We start from the raw sequence: 17,696 nt of genomic DNA on the forward strand, positions 1-17,696 counted from the left end.
AGAAGGGTGGACATACACAAGAATTGCAGAAAGGTTTGGAGTTTCCCATACAAGTGTGTCCAGAATGTTGCAGCGATTCAGGGAGACAGGTATAAATGTCCGAAGACCAGGACAGGGTAGACCACGGGTAACAACTGCTAACAATTCAAGAACGTTACTTGAGAGTTTCTTCGTTGAGACAACGGTTTGCAACCACTCGCCTGCTTCAAAATCAGCTTGAGCAAACTCATGGGGTGCAAATTAGCACTCAGACAATAAGAAATCGCCTCAGAGAATATGATTTAAGGCCTCGTGTCGCGGCAAGAGGCCCAGCTCTTACCCCAGCCCATCGAAGGGCGCGTTTGGATTTTGCGAGAGAGGATATCCATTGGGAAGAGGCTGATTGGGAGAGAGTTCTCTTCACAGATGAGTCTAGATTCTGCCTCTACCATTGTGATCGACGTTCCCTTGTATACAGACGTCCACATGACAGATATGCTCAGTGCAATTTCCTGAATACTACTGGTTTCGGGGGAGGATCGATTATGGTATAGGGGAATATCTTTGACTGCTCGCACAGACCTAGTGGTCGTTGATAATGGAGCTATGAATGCTGATAGGTATATAAGGAACATTCTTGAAGAGCATGTAGTGCCATTTGCCCCATACATTGGTGAAAATTTCATTTTTATGGATGATAATGCCAGACCCCATCGTGCACGCATCGTTCAGGAATATCTTGAAGAGGTTGATGTCTATCGAATGGGTTGGTCAGCAAGAAGTCCAGATCTCAATCCGATTGAGCAGGTTTGGGACAACCTCAATAGAAGGCTGAGAAGTTCAGATAATCATCCAGCTACTCTTAATGACTTAGGAATCCAACTCAGAGAAATCTGGGAAGGATTAGATCAGAACATTTTAAGATCACTCATTTTGAGTATGAACCGCCGTTGCCGAGCTGTAATTAACGCAAGGGGTGGAAATACCAAGTATTAAATCACTTATCAGCATTCCAGTATTTTGAAAATTGTTTATTTCTCTTCTTTCACATAAGATTCGGTGAAATCCTGAATTTTTCTTCCATTTTAATGATTTTTCGTTCAAAACCTTCCCGAGAGAACATAAAAAATAAGTTATAAAGTCAATGTAGAGTTAACTTTCATTAAAATTGAGATTTTCAGAATGTGCGTTAATTTTTTTGCGCAGTGTATTACACTGTACAACATTTTTGAAATCAAAATGTATTTGACATCGCTGTTAAGTTGAATGTTTGAAGTTGAAGATTTGATAAGATTTTCAGAAACCCGGGGTAATATTTTCACAGTTCATGTTTTGAAATTTACAAGGAATACCAAATCCAATGAGCATCGAATTTGGGACATCTAAGAATCTGCAATCACAATTCGCAAGATTTCCCAACAAATGAGAATTCGACTGTTTAACGTGGGCCAACCTGTACATAAATTCAACTTATATACTCTATATACAGCCAAAATTAACGGTACCAAATTCATTCTCTTACAGAGAATCAACACTGAGCGAACTTGGTAAGCCTACTAGCGATCTCAAAATAGTCTAGACTAGTACCAAACTAGTTCTGAACGTAACAATCGATCGAACAATCCCCTCAAAATTCAAATTTGCGGCACAAATTGCAAGTTCATCAAAACGTGGTCAGTCCAATTTCTGACTTCACTGTCTCTATTTTCACTTCTTCGAAGGGAGGGGTTTTATGTACACTTGGGGGGGACACATTTTAAAGCCTTGATTCGTCACAGAAGAGTATTTGGTTGCCGTTTTTTCAACACATGGATTCTGCAAGGGCTGGTTGAGGAGTGCTGTATGGTCCAGCCCAGGGTTGGAGGTTTTGGAGAGCGCTTAGAGCGCTGTCCCCCGTTCCTGCAGATTGGGGAGGACCTTCGCTCATGTAGCCTTTGGTTAGGGCTTCTGCTTGAAGGGACAGCATCAGTCTGTTTGCAGCTTGTCTTTCTGCTTCTCTCTCTTCGGCGGTTTGGCGTCTGAAAAAAAAAGGAAGATGTTGTCAGGTTGGCGTTTTAGTTTTTTTGAGTAAAAAGGTTGATGCAGCCTTTTTTAGGGGATGCAACTTTGAAAAATGACACAGTTTATGCTTTTGAGCGTTCTTTCACTAAAAGTTCAATGATTTTCGCGTATTATATTGTGGTGGCTTTTTGCCAGGCCAAGAATACAAAGACCCTACCGTTCTACGGCAAAGTCACCACGTTCTACTATGGAGATGGAGGGTGTTTATGGCAGGAACCACTAAGTTGACATACTGATGATTCCCAAGATGAAGAGGATATTAAAGAATAGGATACTCTTCTCAGGGTTAAAGGGTTTTTAGAAAAATGTGCTTCAATATTCTGTCTTGAGTCTTAAACAGTATCTGATTGGTTGTAACTAATTTTAAACACAAGCTTCCATGGCAAAGTGTTAAAGTTCGTAGTGTCTTTTTGTTACTTTATAAATTGACCCAAAATTTGAGCAGATTGTGGCGTGATCAATTTCTTTGTAGAAGTAACGGGTGTTTTTTTTCGAGGTATATAACTTTAAGTTGGCATTACTGTTCAATATGGCGACCGATTTAACAGCTGTCAAGTGGTTAATTCTCAGTTTGGTTTGGCAATTCATCGTGAATAGACTCACGCCTGAACAACGCTTGCAAATAGTGCAATTTTATTTCGAAAATGATGGTTCTGTGTGGAATACGTATCGCGCACTACGTCCATTTTATTTTGTTTAGCGCACTTCTAGTTGAATGGCTACATCAACAAACAAAACTGCCGCATTTGGAGTGGAGCTAATCCTCAAGTGTATGTCGAAACACCGTTACATCCAGAAAAACGGAATGTTCGGTGCGCTTTATGGGCTGGTGGAATCATTGGTCCGTACTTCTTCAAAAACGATGATGGTCAGAACTTTACAGTCAATAGTGATCGGTATAGAGCCATGATTACTAACTTTTTCATTCCTGAATTGAAAAACCATGATGTCCAGGAGCTGTGGTTCCAACAAGACGGCACAACATGTCACACAGCTCGTGCCACAATCGATTTATTGAAAGACACGTTTGGTGACCGCCTAATTACACGTTTTGGACCTGTGAATTGTCCTCCAAGATCTTGTGATTCAACACCGCTAGATTACTTTCTGTGGGGCTATGTAAAGTCATTGGTCTATGCGGATAAGCCACAAACTCTTGACCATTTGGAAGACAACATTTGCCGTGTTATTGCCGATATACGGCCACAAATGTTGGAAAAAGTCATCGAAAATTGGATGTCCAGATTGGACTACATCCGAGCCAGCCGTGGCGGTCATATGCCAGAAATCATATTTAAAATGTAATGCCACAAGATTATCTTGCGGATAAATAAAATTCATGTCAATCGAATAATCCATCGTTGTTTTATTGCAATTTAAAGTTCTATAGCTCTAAAAAAAACACCCTTTATAAGCGGTGCATACGTGTCAATAATGAGAAATTAGAACTTAAAAATTATAGAGGTGTATTAGTGTCGAGGGTGTGAAAGTATGAGATCTTAGAATCTTATATTTTTATATTTAATGATTATAACCGGTGAATAAGTGTTAAAAATAGGAAATTTGAGATCTTAAAAACTTAGAACTACAAATAATTAGCACTTATAAGCGAGCAGTATTCCAATATTCTCTGAATTAATGAAGCCATAATTTTGATTGTTTGAAGATGTCTTTAAATGGCAATTTTTTCCACAAATATTCCATTTTTATGGAGAAATCTCATCCGGCTAAAGCGCCGTTCAAACTGGAATCGGTACAGAGTAAATAATGGCGCACCTTTTCAGCAAAACAGATGAACGTAGTCTTCGATAGATGGGCCTGCCTGATCACCATATAACACCAATTTCGAATTAAGGCTTTTAAAATGCCGAAGAGCGCGAGACAAAACTAAAATAATGGCTTGTATATCGGAATCGTGGAATTCAGATTCCTTGTCGTGAAAAAAAAAAAGAAAGAACAGTCTGGGGGAATTGGACATCTGCGCTTCCATTTGAATACTAATGGACGCTTTCATTATGTGCTAATTGAACGTTTGGAGAGGCATTAGTCGATAATGACGAAAATCTATTAGCCGGTCGTCGAGAATAACACTATGGGTTTTAATTTTCTCGAACTAACATTCTAAATTTCGTAGTATTTGATTGAAGCACCATTCAACTTGAAAGATATACATTCAATTAATATCACAAAAAAAAATTTCAATGCAAGTTTTCAAAGATGGATAATTACATTTTTTTTACCACATTAATTTCTATCTTAAAAGTCTGATCAGGATGACAATGAATAGGACTATCGTTTTCATACAGGCAAAAAACATATAACTATTAATCTGCATTTCGATTTTAAATGATGAATTTAACAACTCAAAGTTCATCGACATATCCAAAGAAAAAATATGCAATGAAATATAAAACATTTTGTTAACCAAATGCTCGACCAAATGTCAGTAGTTCATGAAGAATATCAGGTCCAAATTTCGGAATTGTAAAAATTAGTATAGATCATAGAGTATTAAACATAGATAGAGGGAGTATACCTACGGAATTTTTACATGTCCCCCAACATGGTTAGATTACGTTGTCGGATTGTGATATAATTTCAAATCCACAATTTTACTATATCGTTATGAATGTATATTATATTGAATGAAATATATTTATTTGAGTGATTCCCTATTAAATTTGCAAATTTGAATATTTGGAATCCGATATTTTTCCTAATTGTCGAATTTATACTAAGTAGGATATTTATTATTTTCTGTATCTACCTGCTGATATCCAAGGTTTGGCAACTTTTGCTCTCCTAATTTCATCGGTTGTTTCACGTCGTTCGGCGCGCTTGAAGTTTGTTTTCTGAATTTCTGATATATTAAGGTATTTATTCCAATATCTTTTAAGATAATATGAAACGTTGATTCACTATGGGACATAAGAAGTGCGTTCTTTGTGGAAAAACTCGCGAATTGAGTGAAATATCGTATGACTGATATGTTTTCATTCCCGCGCGCTTCATGTCAAATTTGATTGTTCATGTTGGGGACAAAATCTAATTACTGAAAATGACATATGCTCCCTCTATCTATATTTACTACTCTGAGGTATAGATAAAATTAAATACACGAATCCAAATTCGAGTTAAGATATTTCTTGAGAAAGGTGTGGAAGTTTTTCCCTGCAAGATCTCCTTTGTATAGGATGCTGTGTTGATCAAAGATTCAACCGGAGTAGGGAGATGAACTGGGGAATCAGGGCGGTAAAACTCACAACGCGAAATAAATTTCAGCAATTTCAGCTTAATCAGAGTCGACGTTCAATTATTTAGAAGTTGCTAGGAGATACACAGCCACCGCTACGGCTGCCGTATTTTAATTATGATTTACAAGTACGTTTTCACCTACCTCTTACCATTAATGAACCTTAGGAGTTTTTGGAGGAAAAAAATTTAACAACTTTTAAATTTTCACAGATCAGTATTAGAGAATGTTAATTCACTAAATTATACAAAATTACTTTCAAATTGCTTAGTACAATCAAATATATATTTTCTAAAATGAAGGTTGATGTTGCAACAACCTCCAAATTAAATATTATCCTATCGAATATCATATTTCCAATTACAATTGAATTTCATTGTGTATCTGAGGTTGTTTTCCACTTATGCACATAAATGAAACTAAACAACCATCAGCAAAGGTTTAATGATTATGATATAATACACAGATGAGAACAAAAGACTCGAGATTATGATGTAATTTAGTTGCTATCTAGTAGAAAGCTCATTTGTACAATTCTATTCACTCAAATGAAGCTCATTCTATACAATTTTATAACTATTAGCGACACCTTACTCTTATAAAGGTGTTCTTGTTTGAGATCTCATAATTTCACATTATCGACACTTATGTACCTACCGCTAAAATTGCTAAAAAGGTTATTAATATAAATATAGGATTCAGATCTCATAATTTCACACCATTGACACTTATGCACCTCAATGATTGCTACAATTATATGAAGTTCTAAGATCTCATAATTTCCCATTATTGACACATATAATAACTCATTATTTGAAGTTCTGAGATTCTAAGATCATATTATTGACACTTATGGACCTACCGCCTTTAATTAGTAATTCATAAAAATATTCCATTCTAAGATCTCATAATTTCACATCATTGATACCTGTGTATCATATGTAATAGTTTATAACTAATTAAAAAATGCTAGGATCTTATAATTTAACATCATTGACACTGATGTACCGCTTCTAGTTACTAATTAATTAACTTTTATTTATGAGATCTTAGAACTTTCCCAAATAGGAATTATATCCGGTATATAATTGTCAATAATGTGAGATCAAGCACCTTTTATAATCAACGGTACATAAGTGTGTTTCATTTATAATCGTTTATAATTATTTAAAAGAGTGCTAGTTATTAATTATTTAACTTCTATTTAAGAGATCTTAGAACTTTCCTAATAAACAATTATAACCGATATACATAAGTGTCAATAATGTGAAATTGTGAGATGTAACATCTTTTATATTGAACAATTTTAAGCGGTACATAAGTGTAAATGATGTGAACTTATGAGATCATAATAATTTTTTTAATTAACAATTATGAGCGGTTCATGAGTTTCAATGATGTGAAATTATGAGATAATAATAATAATAAAAAGAGAGTTTTATATAGAGAGATATAAATGTTAAATCAATATGTAATGCTCATATTTGCCGAATGATAAAAGTATTCTATTTTGAAATCTCACAATTTAATAATGTACCGTTTATAATTATTAATAATAAAAAATGATGAGATCTCATAATTATACATCATTGACACTTATGTACTTCTTATATTCGTTAATTATAAAGAGTTCTAAGTTTCTCAGATCTCATAATTTCACACCATTGACACTTATGTACCGCTTATAATCTTTAATTTTAAAAGTTCTAAGATTTTGAGATCTCATAATTTCACATCATTGACACTTATGTACCGCTTATAATTGCCAAATTCCCTTCCTACTAATTCTTCCCGAGCAGAAGCGTATTTTCAATTAGAACCACCCCTATTTCATTCGCTTCCCTTCCGATTTTCCACGGAACCCGGTTAAGATTAATAATTCCCCCTCCTAAATCTCAATTAGGCTGGTCCCAATGAGTTTCCGAAGCTAGCAAGAGTTTAAAATGTCATAACTTACCGCTTCCAACTAATTTAAACGACAACAAATTGAACAATTTCCAGAGAACTTGCAGCTAAGCACCACCGGTTTTGGGGGTGGCGCACGAAGGGCCAAAGGGGCGGCCCGACAGCGGGGGTGGGGAAGAAAGTTGCAGGCGCATTAGCAGGAGCCCAGGACCGGGTTGGGGGAAGTTACAATTCGGTAGTTGACAGTTATTGGCAAACTCTCTTTCACCCAAAATGTTGTTATTTTCATTTTGATGATTTATTAAGATGTAGTTGTTGTCGGTTAGTTTATTTAGATGATACGATCTTCTCGAAGTTTGGAATGAATATTTCAGTAATTTTTTCACGTAAAAAATCCAAATTCCAACCAGAAAAAATTTGAACATACATATTTACGAAAGTCATAGTCAGATATTTTCTAAAAACGAACTCAATCACGCATGCGGCATTCATCATCAAAATCTACTCTGAAAACTTGAGGGTTCCAGTTTTTTCCATTGAGAGATATCATGTCCCATTTGTAGATGCTCGAAATGATGCTTTTTCAGTTCGTCTATAAATTAAGTGGGATTTTTGTAAAACAATAATTAAAGGACAGGTACACTTTTCGGCATATGAATAGGGATTCATCAAGACAAGAAGAGTAACATTTTAACCAACTACTCGACATGAAAATCAAGCTTGTGAAAAATTACATACTTGAGCTAGACCCGACTTGATTTTAGATATTTATTGCTTGACTTGATATCTAGCTACTTGATATTACTTGAGCATGATATGCACGCGTCGCACGGCATATATTTCTGCAATCTCGTGAGCGCTTAGACTAAATAAGGGGATTCCTCGAGCGCCGAGAGACTGAAGCATTCGCTAGTGTGACTTTATTAGTAGTTTTCTCACATTTCTATGAAATCTATTGGTAGATTTTGGTAGTTTCAGAAATATCTTTTCAAACTCGGGCAAAATGGCCAAGGATTTTCATCAACGCCAGCATTTTCAGCTCCTGTTGAAAGACAATTTTCCAGAGCTGCTTTTACACTTACAAAAACCCGCAATAGGTTAGGCGACAAATCTATAAGATGCCTCATGTGTCTTAGATCCTGGATGAAACATTATGAAATCAAACTAAGCCTGGAGGTTTCTCAATATTGAGGAATTCGTTTTTTCATTATTTTTCATTTTGTTATGATTTATAGTGATTTAATTCATGTTACTATTTCAAAAAAGTTGATATTCCGGTTATTTTAAACAATAAGTTCAATAAATAAAAGTGTTTTTTGCAAGGTTCCTCCTCATTTCATCATTTTTTTATTGATGTGACCCTACACAATGAAACTGCTGAAAATCGAGTAGCTTGATATGATTCAAGTACTTGATAAATAAATACTTGACTTGAGATTGAAAAACTACTACTTGACTTAGCTTGACTTGATATCAAGTCAAGCTCAAGCCAAATAGCTTGTAAATCAAGTCAAGCCGTAAATCCCTATTTGTATCAGAAAGTACTTGATATACTAGCATAGTATATCCTTATACTATGATACTAGTTACTTTCTGCCAATAAATGAAAGAAACTAAGTAACTAGTAACTTAGACGTTGCAAAGTAACTAATTTACTATGAAGTTGATGAGATGCATTCTTCAGTAACACATTAAAAAAAGAAAAGGTATCTAACATTCTTTTTGGCATATGAGGCACTATTTTAGATAACAAAATTTAGTTCTTTTCGGAAAGTACTTGGATACTAGTTAGTTTCTGCCAATAAATGAGAGAAACTAAGTATCCAGTAACTTAGCTGGACGTTCTAAAGTAACTAATTCATTCTGAAGTAAATGAGATATTTCCTTCTGCAACATATTAAGAAAAGAAAAGGAAACTAACATACCTACTTTTTGGCATCGAAGACACTATTTGAGATCACAAAATACAGTTACTTCTTAAATGTATCTGACAAACTAGTAATTTTTTGCCAATAAACGAAAAACACTAAGAAACAAACAACTTAGACACCACAAAGTAACTAAATTAGCCTAAAGTAACTTAGTTACCTAGTTCTACAATTTCTGGCAGCACTCGACGTATATTCTAACCTCCAAAAACCCGCGACACCAGGCCTGCCAACAGCGTTAGGTTCGTTAGGTGTTGATAGGACCGAGCGTTGATAATTAATAAACACGGTAATTAAACTACGCTGGTGTTCGCCCTAATTGGTACCCTCATCGCGGCAAGGCAGCGGTGCCAACCCCTCCCTTCCCCCTTCACCTCCGCCCCTGATGGCTGATGGAATCTCGTGTCGTAATTTTAATTAAAGCGAGGAGACGATTAATAATTAGGACGGCCATTGTTACGGCCCTGCTTATTACTTTGCATAAGGACCTCCCTGTACATCGGGAGAGAGAGGTATTTTATACGATGATCTTTTCGGCTTTTATCTTCTCCACTTTTTGGGCAGAGTGGGGGGTTTGAGGATAAGGTTCTGGTCGATTTTTTCGTTTGTCGTTTGGGGTAGTGGAGTTTTTGCTCAGGACTGATCTACAGGGCCTTCAGATATAGATTTGAGGATCACAGTGTTGGTAGATTTATAATTTAACGTCTTTGTCAAAAGTTTTGGCCCTAATTTCAACTGAATGAAAAATATACAGAAATCAAAATGTCGAGTCAGCTTTGGGAAGAACAATCATTCAATGACTTGTCATTTAAATGACAGTTCAGTAACGAAATCGATTGCATCTTAATGGCTTATAAAAAAGAGTTTACCAAAAGTGTTTATACCTAATTGGGCAGATGCTTATAACACAAGTAGTTCGACTTTTTGAAAAGTAGAATGTAAAAAGGTTTACCATGCCTAAAACTACCGAAAATTGGAAGACCTAGACTGTTAAATGGACGTAGAGCAAAACAGTTAATCGAAAGTGGCAAAAATAAAATTGGGAAGTCTTTGAGGAAACTACCACAGCGTTTTGGTGTTTCCAAGGATACAATTTCTAGAAAACTGAAGAGAAGGAATGTAGAATATTTTAAGAGAAAGAAATGTCCAAAATATAAGCTAAATCAGTTAGCTCGAATACCAAGATGTTGCCGTGCTTTGAGGTGCATTCTTATGGCAAATATCAAGATCATCGTCAAGGATGGAGTTAACCTTGAAGTTGAAGAAAAACGACGAATTTTAGACGGCCATATCGAAAATTGTTCAGGCAATGTGAAACTAACCAAAAGGCCCAATTTGCTAATATAGTTCTCGAATGGTTGACTTGATTTCAAGTCAAGCTAAAGTCAAGTAGTAGTTTTTCAATCTCAAGTCAAGTATTTATTTATCAAGTACATAATCATATCAAGCTATTTGATTTTTAGCAGTTTTATTGTGTAGTGACACATGAAAAAAGAATGAAATGAGAAGGAACTTTGCAAAAAACACTTTTATTCATTAAACTTATTGTATAAAAGAACCGCAAATATCAACTTTTTTGAAATAGAAACATAAATTGAATCACTATAAATCAACAAAATAAAGAATAATAGAAAAATAAAGTTTCTTAATATTGAGAAACCTCCAGGCTTTGTTTGATTTCATAATTTTCCATCCAGAATCTAAGACAAATGAGGCATCTTATAGATTTGTCGCCGAACTTATTGCGGGTTTTTAGTAACTGTAAGAGCAGCTCTGGAAAATGGTCTTTCAACAGGAGTTGAAGATGCTGGCGTTGATAAAAAATCCTTGGCCATTTTGGTCAAGTTTGGAAAGATATTTCCGAAACTACCAAAATCTACCAATAGATTTCATAGATATATGAGAAAACTACTAATAAAGTCACACTGGCGAATGCTTCAGTCTCTCGACGCTCGAGGAATCCCCTTATTTAGTCTAAGCGCGCACGAGATTGCAGAAATATATGCCGTGCGACACGTGCATATCAAGCTCAAGTAATATCAAGTAGCTTGATATCAAGTCAAGCAATGAATAACTAAAATCAAGTCAATCCATGCTCAAGTATATAATTTTCAGGAGCTTGATTTTCAAGTCAAGTAGTTGGTTAAAATGTCAAGCTACTTGGCTTGATGAATCCCTGTATTCACCACAAATCTACTATAATTTATAATTTTCATTCAAAGTGAAAATTAAGGATTCAACCTGATGTCCACACATTCCGAGAAGTCTACTCCCTGTCCAAGATAACCCAGCAGACCAATCAGACAAAATCGACGCCTCGCAGTCATCAAAAAGCAATAAAACACCACCTTCTGCCGTCGGTCAATCTCAGAGGAACTCGATCCACCCCCATTCCTGAATTTTTCAACCCCTTTCGAACAATCTAGCCGGCCAAACAGCCCACTTAACCTTGCTCCCGGAACAGCAACAGCTTCTGTCGTCTCTGTGTCTCCAGGATGGTGATGGGCGCTACGGATCGTAGTAGCGCCCAATTTGACGCCCTAAAAGGCCCTGAATAATGGAGGAGCCGACAGAGCGATACCCTGAATAATGCAGCTCGACATCGGTCTAGTGTTTAAGCCATCAAATATGCAAGAGTGCAGTTGACACTTTTCGGCTCATTATATATTTGAAGAGATCCGCATCTTTTACTGAATCGATCATGTGTAAGGGAACTCACAATCACGCTCTATCATTTAGTTTGTAATTTGCAAATTTTGAGTCAAACAACAAAGCATGTTCAGACGTAAGTAAAGGGTGTTTTTTTAGATCTATAGAAATTATATATATTATATAAATTGCAATAAAACAACGATGGATTATTCGATTGACATGAATTTTATTTATCCGCAAGATAATCTTGTGGCATTACATTTTAAATATGATTTCTGGCATATGACTGCCACGGCTGGCTCGGATGTAGTCCAATCTGGACGTCCAATTTTCGATGACTTTTTCCAACATTTGTGGCCGTATATCGGCAATAACACGGCGAATGTTGTCTTCCAAATGGTCAAGGGTTTGTGGCTCATCCGCATAGACCAATGACTTTACATAGCCCCACAGAAAGTAGTCTAACGGTGTTAAATACAAGATCTTGGAGGCCTATTCACAGGTCCCAAACGTGAAATTAGTCGGTCACCAAACGTATTTTTCAATAAATCGATTGTGGCACGAGCTGTGTGACATCTTGTGCCGTCTTGTTGGAACCACAGCTCCTGGGCATCATGGTTGTTCAATTCAGGAATGAAAAAGGTAGTAATCATGGCTCTATACCGATCACCATTGACTGTAACGTTCTGGCCATCATCGTTCTTGAAGAAGTACGGACCAATGATTCCATCAGCCCATAAAGCGCACCAAACAGTCAGTTTTTCTGGATGTAACGGTGTTTCGACATGCACTTGAGGATTAGCTTCACTCCAAATGCGCCAGTTTTGTTTGTTGACGTAGCCATTCAACCAGAAGTGCGCTTCATCGCTAAACAAAATAAAATGGACGTAATGCGCGATACGTATTCTGCACAGAACCATTATTTTCGAAATGAAATTGCACTATTTGCAAAAGTTGTTCAGGCGTGACATCTTGAACAGTAATGCCAACTTAAAGTTATATACCTCGAAAAAAAAAACCGGTATATGCGATCTCCAAGAGAAGGTACAATTGACGCATCCAAGAGCAAAAGCTCTAAATCTCCTGACACCACGTTCGTGCTTTCCTTTTTATTACTTCAAATTGTGAATTTGAGATATTGACTTGAAATTTATAGTATTGATTTAAAAAAAAAAATTCAATCACCACAAAATCAAACACCCAAGACGCTCAAAGCCCAACCAAAACACAAAACCGTCGACAAATTGACAAAATATCGATCTCGACTTCGATAACCATACCTGGCGGTCGCCAAAGGATTAATCTGGTCCAGATAAAGGCGCGTCGGCAGCATCCCTAGCTCCGACATCGTTCTGCGACCAACTTATTCTCCAACAAAGTGTCCCTGCTTTTAATTACCTGCCAGGTAATGGACATACCGTGTAAAACAAGTGACTGGCGCCGACGGAAACAATTGACGGCCGCCCCACATAAAGCCGGTCCTTCAGCGACACCTTGCGGGTACTTCTCGCTGACCACGCAGAGCTTTTAGACCTCTTGTATGTTGAAGATGGCCTTTCTGCCGTTTCGAGGTATTTCTTCAACGGTGCCGTCTGACGGTAATTTGTGGCGTTGAAAATTAGCGTATGTTATTGAGGTAATCGCCATTTATCCAGGTGTGAGGTTTCATGACAATAGGATCAGCCGTTTTGGCGTGAAAAGGTGACGAGCAAATAAGAAAAATCAGCAAAAAAAATCATATATGGATTTAGTTTAATGAATATGGATTCACAAAATATTTCGTTTTGATACCTACTATTTGCTTCCCAGCTTCCATTGTATACTTTTCTAGCTAGACAAAATAGCTCAGAAATCTTCAATTGGCCGAACCTGCAGCAAATTTAAAGGTTTTCATTTTTCGCCACAAGAGGTTGTTTTGAGCCATTTTAACCAACTACTTGATTTGAAAATCAAGCTCGTGAAAAATTATATACTTGAACTTGGCTTGACTTGATTTTAGATATTCATTGATTGAATTAATAACGGGTGTTTTTTTTCGAGGTATATAACTTTAAGTTGGCATAACAGTTTGGTTTGGCAATTCATGATGAATAGACTCACGCCTGAACAACGCTTGAAAATAGTGCAATTTTATTTCGAAAATAATGGTTCTGTGCGGAATACGTATCGCGCACTACGTCCATTTTATTTTGTTTAGCGATGAAGCGCACTTCTGGTTGAATGGCTACGTCAACAAACAAAACTGCCGCATTTGGAGTGAAGCTAATCCTCAAGTGCATGTCGAATCACCGTTACATCCAGAAAAACTGACTGTTTGGTGCGCTTTATGGGCTGGTGGAATCATTGGTCCGTACTTCTTCGAAAACGATGATGGCCAGAACGTTACAGTCAATGGTGATCGGTATAGAGCCATGATTACTAACTTTTTCATTCCTGAATTGAACAACCATGATGTCCAGGAGCTGTGGTTCCAACAAGACGGTGCAACATGCCACACAGCTCGTGCCACAATCGATTTATTGGAAGACACGTTTGGTGACGGCCTAATTTCACGTTTTGGACCTGTGAATTGGCCTTCAAGATCTTGTGATTTAATACCGCTAGACTACTTTCTGTGGGGCTATGCAAAGTCATTGGTCTATGCCTCTAAGCCACAAACCCTTGACCATTTGGAAGACAACATTCGCCTTGTTATTGCCGATATACGGCCACAAATGTTGGAAAAAGTAATCGAAAATTGGACGTCCAGATTGGACTACATCCGAGCCAGCCGTGGCGGCCATATGCCAGAAATCATATTCAAAATGTAAGGCCACAAGATTATCTAGCGGATGAATAAAATTCATGTCAATCGAATAATTCATCGTTGTTTTATCGCAATTTAAAGTTCTATAGCTCTAAAAAAACCACCCTTTACTATTGTTAAATAAATACTTGACTTGACTTAAGATTGAAAAACTACTACTTGACTTGAATAAAAGTCGAGCTCGAGCCAAGTAGCTTGAAAATCGAGCCAAGCCTCGAATCCCTACTCATAATGAATATCATACAAAACATTCAACAGATCTGTGGTCTCCAATATACTCATGAATGAAAGAGAAGACTTTTCTGACGTTTGCAAAAAACTAATTTACAACATGCTGGCTTTCAACTCAAAACAAACCATGTAGATATCGGATAATCGACCCAGAAGAGAGATAAAACCAGACTTTGTACCAAATCTCTTACGGAAGGCAACATTCCAATCTCCCACTATCTCAAAAAAAGATAGCTTTCCTTCCTTCTACATACCTCGATATCGGACAGGTCTAAACGAACATCACTCACTCCAAACGTCTTGTTCGACTAATTGAAGATAAGAAAGATAAAAGCAATAGATAGACCTGTGACCAGCAAGGGACAATCAGAGCGTTTTCAAATTTCATTAGTGCCTTGTATCAATTTGTAGGCACAAGGAATAACAATTAACTACCACAGAGGGGTGACGGAGGGGTCATTACGAGGTACACCTTTAGTTCATTACACGTTTCCGTTTCCTGCTTTCTCTTTGTTTCGTGGGACACGCAACTGCGATGTTTTCTGTATATTCACTGTTGGAAAAGTTTACTTAGATCGATCTACGTAATCTAGAAATTTTAATTAGCTACTTTGCGCGACGCTACACAAACAGCGGAGAGATTAGTTGTAGTTTTTTTGCTGTTTTACTTGCGGTCCGGTCGTGTATAGCGTTTTGGTTGGATGGAGACCTTCGTCGGACGTATACGAGGTGTTTGAAAATGAGAACCACTGTAAATCTTCACACAATGATTTTTTATTTATTTCTGCTCGAAAAATATTCCAAATTCAAAGATTATCAACCCAAAAAACAAATTGGGTACTCCGAATTCGAACCTGGGGCTATGAAATTGCTAGCGCGCTATTAAAACTGAAACCTCTTATTGACAAACCCTTTATCAACCCCGATAATCTCTCTAAAATTGTAGAAATGGCGATGAATTGATTTCGTGAATAAGAGTGTAGTTATTTCTAACAGGCCAATTGAAAAGTCCCTAGTCTGCTATAGTAAAACACATTTTTTTGGCAAAATTTGATTATATTTTTCAACATAGTTGCCTTCGAGGGTGATACAGCGATTATAGCGATCTTACAACTTTTCGATACCATTTTTGTAGTACGATTTGTCGTTCGCTTCAAAATAGGCCTCAGTTTCGGCGATTACTTCTTCATTGGCGCTTAATTTCTTTCCGGCGAGCATTCCTTTGAGGTCTGAGAACAGTAAAAAGTCGCTGGGGACCAGATCTGGCCAATGCGGAGTATGCAGAAGCAATTTGGAGGCCAATTCATGCAATTTTGCTATTTTTTCCATTGATTTGTGACAGCGCATTGTCTTGATCAAACAGCACCTTTTTTTCTTCAAATGGGGCCGTTTTTTAACCGATTTCTTCCTTTAAACGATCCAATAACGCTATATAATAATCGCTGTTGATGTTCAGGTTCTTCTGAAGGTAATCAATGAATATTATATCTTCCGCATCCCACAAAACTGATGCCATAACCTTGCCAGCTGACTGTTGTGTTTTTCCTCGCTTTGGATTCAGTTAATCCTATGGAGTCCACTCAGCTGACTGTCGATTGGACTCCGGAGTGAAATGATAGAGCCATGTTTGATCCATTGTCACAAATCGATGCAAAAGTCCAGGTTTATTGCACTTGCTTCAAACACTGCTCAGAAACATTAACACGTTGTTGCCTTTGATCGATGGTGAGCTTGCGCGGCACCAATTTTGCACACAGCTTTCTCATGTACAAATATTCATGAATGATATGATTTAACGTTCAGATGATATCTTCACAATGTCTGCTATCTCGATCAACTTCTCTTTAAGGTCAGTCAAAATTATTTTGTGAGCTTTTTTGATTTTTACGTTGGTGACAGCCTCTTTCGGGCGCCCACTGCGTTCGCCGTCTTCTGTGCTCATTTCACCACGTTTAAACTCAGCACACCAATCAATGATGGTTGATTTTCCTGGTGCAGACCCCCGAAACTCTCCATCAAGCCAAGATTCTGCTTCAACTGTATTATTCCCTTCAAAAAGCAATATTTTATCAGCACACGAAATTCTTTTTTCCCATGTTGTTTCAAATAACAAAAGTAGCTACACTCACAAAGCAATATCTCACAAACTAATGGTAGGACTGCTGACAAATTTTGACACGTATCGTTTGAAGACTGTACTAACAAAAAATCATATAGATTTAATACTAGCACCGCCATTCTTGCATCACAACGGGGACTTTTCAATTGTCCTGATACATTGTATCAGTTCCTGTTCTGTGTGGGCTTTTCTACTGTGTACCATATACCACTGTTTGCTAATTCATCATACAAAGCGATGAAACGATGCATATGAGTAAATATTTGAGAGGTAACAGCAATCTCTGCACCTCAAACCGTTTTGTTTTTTCAGCAAACTCTCTGATAACATCCCATGTTACCTCCTCCTCGCGTAACCCACTAATTCAGCCGATAAAGAAGAGCACTACGTCGTTCACTCCATTACGTAATAAAGCCCTACCATACGGTAGGCAATACAGACCGGGTAATTGATTAGTTTTGATGAAGTTAGCTCCGGTCCCCGGTGCTGTAAAACCGCATTAAGGGCCCAGTCATCCTCTCTTGTCAAGTTGGAGAGGAGGAGGTGAGTCGGTACGGTAGGCTGTTACTTTAACGACGCGGTCGGTATAACAGAAAGGAGAGCGAGATCGTATTAGTGTAATTGACTGAATGCCTCCAACGACATCCGACCATTGCGTAAAACACACGATAATGGAATTTGGTGCCGTATATTCCCTCCCTGGCTCACTTCCTGCACTCCCGAATTGACTATCTACGACGTTGACACGATTATAAGCGTTTA

General features: G+C 37.4%; 1 protein-coding gene across 1 annotated transcript in view; it reads right to left on the reverse strand.

The window, feature by feature from the left end:
• Positions 1–1,099: 1,099 nt before the first annotated feature.
• LOC123680994 (T-cell leukemia homeobox protein 3-like) overlaps positions 1,100–17,696 on the reverse strand; it is a 38,858-nt gene continuing 22,261 nt past the window's right edge. The window contains exon 3 of the mRNA XM_045619147.1: positions 1,100–1,997. Coding sequence (XP_045475103.1) covers positions 1,781–1,997 — 217 coding nt within the window. The 3' untranslated portion in view covers positions 1,100–1,780. The remainder of the gene's footprint in view (positions 1,998–17,696) is intronic.

Source organism: Harmonia axyridis, chromosome 5 (assembly GCF_914767665.1).
Source record: "Harmonia axyridis chromosome 5, icHarAxyr1.1, whole genome shotgun sequence".
In the NCBI taxonomy this organism is placed as follows: domain Eukaryota; kingdom Metazoa; phylum Arthropoda; class Insecta; order Coleoptera; family Coccinellidae; genus Harmonia; species Harmonia axyridis.